At 34.2% G+C, this 5,583-nt stretch overlaps 1 protein-coding gene across 1 annotated transcript; it reads right to left on the reverse strand.

Moving 5' to 3' along the window:
• Positions 1-2,914: 2,914 nt before the first annotated feature.
• Positions 2,915-4,978, reverse strand: LOC134717966 (piggyBac transposable element-derived protein 4-like). Its single transcript, XM_063580468.1, has 2 exons — positions 4,276-4,978; positions 2,915-3,669 (listed from the first exon to the last, which is right to left on the reverse strand). The coding sequence occupies exons 1-2, from the start codon at positions 4,682-4,684 to the stop codon at positions 2,915-2,917; spliced, it is 1,164 nt and encodes a 387-aa protein (XP_063436538.1). The 5' UTR covers positions 4,685-4,978.
• Positions 4,979-5,583: the final 605 nt, after the last annotated feature.

Genomic DNA, 5,583 nt, shown 5'->3' on the forward strand with positions numbered 1-5,583 from the left:
ACGAACAATGTTTTAAAACACTATACGATCACATATACTGACTTTATATTTATTCATATATATACAAACTTGACAATTAACTGTTCTTTATACATTGTATATACAAATGGTGGAGTTGTGGATGATGGAGTAATGATGTCGGAGTATGGATATCGGAGTTATGGATATCGGAGTAAGAATGTCGGAGTATGGATATCGGAGTAAGGATGTCGGAGTTTAGGATGTCAGAGTATGGATGTCGGAGTAAGGATATCGGAGTAATGGATGTCGGAGGTATGGTGGACGGAAAAAATGGTGGACGGACAAATCGTGGACGGAGAAATGGTAGACGAAAATGGAAGATGGAGAATGATAGCATAGAACTTTTGACAATAAATTGAACAATTATGTAAAATTTATCAATTGATTGATTTATATAATATATATATTTATGTTTTATTTCAGGTTTTGTGTATTGATTCTTTATTTTAGGTATCTTTCGATCCTGTAGTGTTATATTTGTAGCAAAGAAATTTATGCTATATTTCTAGAACATTGGGGGTATGTAACACTATGCAGTGATCGAAAGTATTGAAATTATTAAATATAATTTCTAAAGTTTATAAATGTATGTATTATTGTTAAACTACAAACGTGACTTTCTATTTGTAAATGTTTTAGCTTAAGGGATATTAAGTTTATGACAATTGCTTTTTCATTCAGCAACGTGTGGTCATCGTATTTAATTAGACTTTAATAGTTTGGCTTTAATTAACCTAACGTAAAGTATATGAGGCCAAAAACAAATTACTTTAATTAACCTAACGTAAAGTATACGAGGCCAAAAGTAATGGTCACTTTTTAGAAACATTTTATTTGTGGCTTTGGGCTTTTTAAAAGTAAGTACCTGTCAAAGGTAGAAACAAACAACATTCTTTCTAAATTCAAGTCACGTTTGTAGATGTATAAAAGAACTGTCCCTAACAAGACAGTTCAGATTGTAACTAGGCACTGAATAAAAATTAGTTCCTCTTTAGCCATTGGTTTTATAGTGCCACAAGTACTATATAAAACTGTTTCGTCCAACGCTAGGCACTTCGGTGTTGTGGCATATTAAAATATTAGAAACTTCATTTCTATTATTCACAGGTTAGTTCAACTATTTTATTTAAGTTTTAAGCAGTAAACTGAGTACTCGATACAGATAAAGTATTTTTATATTATTATTTATTCAAAAGCAAAGTTAATTCAAATTATTAAATTACTTGGTTTAAATGTTTATGCAAAGTTGTGTCGATATCAGATAAACAATTAATGCAATATATAATTAAATAAACTAAAACATAAATTATCCTTCTATTATCAAGTTTAAATGGACAACTTCTTTACATAATTTAAGATGAAACCTCATAAGGTCAACCGCTTATTTATATACATATTATGGAAACTTCAATTATTCTGTATCTATATTTGTTATGTTTGTATATATATTATTTTGTATTGTTAATTATAATACATGACGTCGGCGTTGCGGCATATTAAAATGTTAGAAACTTCATTTCTATTATTCACAGCCAAAACGTCCCACCCAAAGCCAAACTACGACAAAGTTACAGGTCCGTCTTAACAACTACGAGACAGTTAGAAAAGTCCTGATAGGCAAACCAGATTGATTGATATCTAGCGGACTAGTCTTCTTGACGTTAGAAAGGTAAAGAATTGCGTAAAATATATTCTGAAGGAGAACGAATGACTTCTTAGGAGCAAGAGAACTGAAAAAGATTTGTCAAAAATCCCAGTCACACAGGTGAAATCAACGATACCGGAATCCATTAACTTGATGCCAACCAATCCTAGTCCGTTATCGGCGGCAAAAACAACCATGGAAAATGGAGCTTCACGGGGGACTACACCTGACAAAGACACGTCCTCGACTGGTAAAACCTGTACATTGACGGAAAGGTTATTGCAGCCGTTTGCACAGCCGCCAAGCCAGTCTACGCCTGACCAAGTGCCTACACGACATTAACACCCGTCACGTCACAAGAGGACCCGGAAAAGCAGCAGTTAAAAGTTGCATGTTCAAAACTTGGAACCGCAGCTTCAACTGCAAATGCAGCTTAACCAGTTACAGCCGCAAGTACCACAGGCGTCCCAACCTGAATCTCGAAAGAGTTGTTGCGAAGAAAGGTGGCCCCTGGCGGAGCTTGATTTAGGACGTTTATGCTTAACAGTGGATTTCCAAATTAGATATTGTTTCACACTTTCTGTATAGACATTCTATGGTTTGATTTGTATTTTCCTGGTAATTTGTAACTACGCGCGGCCTTGTAACGCGGGCATTTGTCCCATCTTTCTGTCTCCGGTTTGTTGTATCTACCTACAAATAATTAAAATCATTTAACTATAAAAACTTTAAAAAAAACATTGGCAAGTATTTCCCTACAAAAAAAATTATTCACTGGAAAAATAAATAATTTTATTTCATACTTTTCATAATTAAGACATTTAAGGCTGAAATAAAATTTGAATTGATCATTAAATTTTAATACTATTTGTAATCTTCTCGTTCTTACACACTGTGCTAGTCTGCAAAAGAAAAGTAAAAAGGAGACTTTTTTTTATAATTAATGCGTACTGAATACTTAATACTAAATTCCTGAAAACTGCGTACCATGCCGTTCCGTTTGCGTATACCAATTACCCCTTAAACTACCCTGAATAAGGATGGGGACGGGTAATATCCTCATCTAAAGTATTACACAGGGTCCCCAAAGAAGAACCTGTTATAACTTAACTATGAGAAATATATGAAAAAAGATCAGATAAAGAAGGACGTAATTATGATAATGATGATATTTATGATGTAATAATGATAAAATGACGACGACGACAATGGATGATGATGATGACGATGATGATGATGATGATGAGTTCATGATGATGATGTGGTTACCTCAATCAATGACTCATGGGAAGCCACAACATTAACTGGTTTCTTGTCCATCCAAACAACGCCCACCATATTGTCTGTTTGTCTTCCTACAAACTGGCCAGTTTGCATCCTCGGGGCGTTCTTTAAATCTTGTGGAAAGCCTTTTCTGTTCTGTCGAATGGTTCCACATCCATATATTCCATTGCTTAACAGATCTTGCAATAATGGTATTGAGGTAAAGTAACTGTCAAAATACAAATGATGGTTTTTATGATGTAGATCTTCAGCCAATTTCTCCACAACACGATGTCCTAGACCCTTTGTACTATCAACAGCCGTCTCCTTTCCCATATAAATATCAAACTTGTGACAATATCCAGATTTACTATCGCACCTCATCCACACTTTGAATCCCCATTTGGTGGGTTTTGATGGTATATACTGTTTGGCTACCGATCTTCCTTTATAAGCCACCATAGCTTCATCAATGGCTTGGTTTTTATTTGGGTTGTATCGTGCTGCGAAGTTTTGGAGAGATGAATCAATAAGAGGGCGTATCTTGTGGAGCTTATCGTGCCCAGGTTGGTCTACAGGGACATCAGTTTCTATATCATTACAATGGATATATTGGTTGAGCTTTTCATACCGTTTTACTGACATGACTTCTTTAAACCCCTGATTCCCTAAATATTTATTATTGGACCAGTAAAAGGAATAATCAGGAAGCTGGTTTATTCCCATTAATATCTGCATCCCTGAAAAAATATACGTGAAATACTAGTTCCAGTTTCAACATAAATTACCAAATAAAGTACATGTTGCGTATTAATAATACAGCATTTACTTTTCTTTTCAGAATTTTTCAGATCTTTATTTACCGTGACAACAATGTACAACAATGTACAGTTAAAACAAAATGCGCGCTATGTGACCTTTCTTATTTTAGGAATTTTGTTTTGGTATTGACAGGTGCCCGTCATGTGACACACATTTTTTTGACGTCATTTTACGTCCTTGACATTTTTGTTTTGTTTTTCTAACGTGTACATGTTGACGTTTTGTTTTAGTGTAATTGCATTAAAAACCGCATGTAAATGATTTTTATATTTCGCTAGTTTATTATCTTTGGAATGTATATGTTCTTCTTTAATTATGGTAAGTCTATTCAACTTTGCAAAGGTTTATGATGGCAAATTGAAGTGAATTTGGAATTTTTGCCTGTGTTTTTATGTACATAGTATGTGCAAATATTTAACCAGATATATATCTGGCAAACAGGATTTTCTGGTAAATTTTAACTCTGAAAGGTGTGGAATATAGTTTAAATTATTTTGAATAATATTAACTTATGAAAAAAGCACCTATAAAAGCCGAAATCTCATCCCGGGTGGTATCACTCCAGAGTGGGTCGGGGCCATTTTGAGCTGCATATTGATTTGTTTGGCTCACAATTTTCTCAAGCATATTATCGTCGAAGAAAAGCTTGAGATACTCAAGCTCACTGGCATTAGGGTTCAGATTGTGTGATGGACCAGTGATCTGAATAAAGGGGTCTATGTCAAGTTCTTCGTATGTTTCTCTCCAAACAAGTTCTGCATTTTCGGGAGCTGCATCGTCCTCGTCATTGGCCTCTTCATCTGATACCACGGGTGTATTGTCAGGGGAATCATGATCGACTTCAGCATTATAATTCTCCAGCCATTCATCCCCACTTGATAATTCATTGTCGTCACTGCCCTCATCAGAGTATAAGCTGTTTTGCTCAGACATGTCAGCGTCAGTGAAAAACGGCGGACATTTTGTTTCCGAAATATCTGCTACAGCTGTCGTCTGCTCCAAAAATATCGTACACTGAACGTTATTCGATCATAAAATTTTATTAAAAACAAAGGGGAAGTTTTCAGCAACTCGTTTCTTTTTACAATTTCATTATTTTCGCCTTTAAATTAGAGTAATACCGATTTTACTGTGATGTGTAGAAATGTGTAATTGCGGGGCAAAGGGGTATGTGTAAAAGTGTGTAATCGCGTGGGAAAGGGGTATGTGTAAAATGTGTAATTGCGTGGCAAGGTATTAATGCAATTTCCTTAAGTACGTTTTTTAAAATATATAATAAGAACTGCACAACTTCATATAGATGTGCACTTTGAAACACGTCACGTTGATATTTTAACTATATGGAATTGTCTCAAATAAAACATGACGGGTCATGTCATACAGGTAACTAAAAATAAACACAGGTAAATAGAAATAACTTTGACGTTATCATTACACAGTGTTTCATTATTTGAAAGGTAAATTTATTTTAATTATTTCGGCACATTATGGAAAGTGTTCACGTTCTACTGAAAAACATATGCTAATTAGTCAATCAACGAGTTGACTCATATGCGTCTTTAATTGCTAATGAAATATTTTTTTAAATTTATTTCTACCTATCCATACAGGTAAAAAAAAATTGACGTTGGTTGTTCATTACTTTAAAAGTATCTTAGCTTTCGTTCATGAGCATTATGATAAGTTGGAAATGTTTGATAAATAAATTGGACATGTCCTACTGAAAAATATATGGCAATCAGTCTATCATCGAATTAATTCATAATATTCCTATGGTACTCGATGATAAAGGTTAAATATTATACAGGTAAAAAAAGATTGACGTTGCTTGT

The sequence above is a fragment of the Mytilus trossulus genome, chromosome 5, assembly GCF_036588685.1.
Source record: "Mytilus trossulus isolate FHL-02 chromosome 5, PNRI_Mtr1.1.1.hap1, whole genome shotgun sequence".
NCBI lineage: Eukaryota > Metazoa > Mollusca > Bivalvia > Mytilida > Mytilidae > Mytilus > Mytilus trossulus.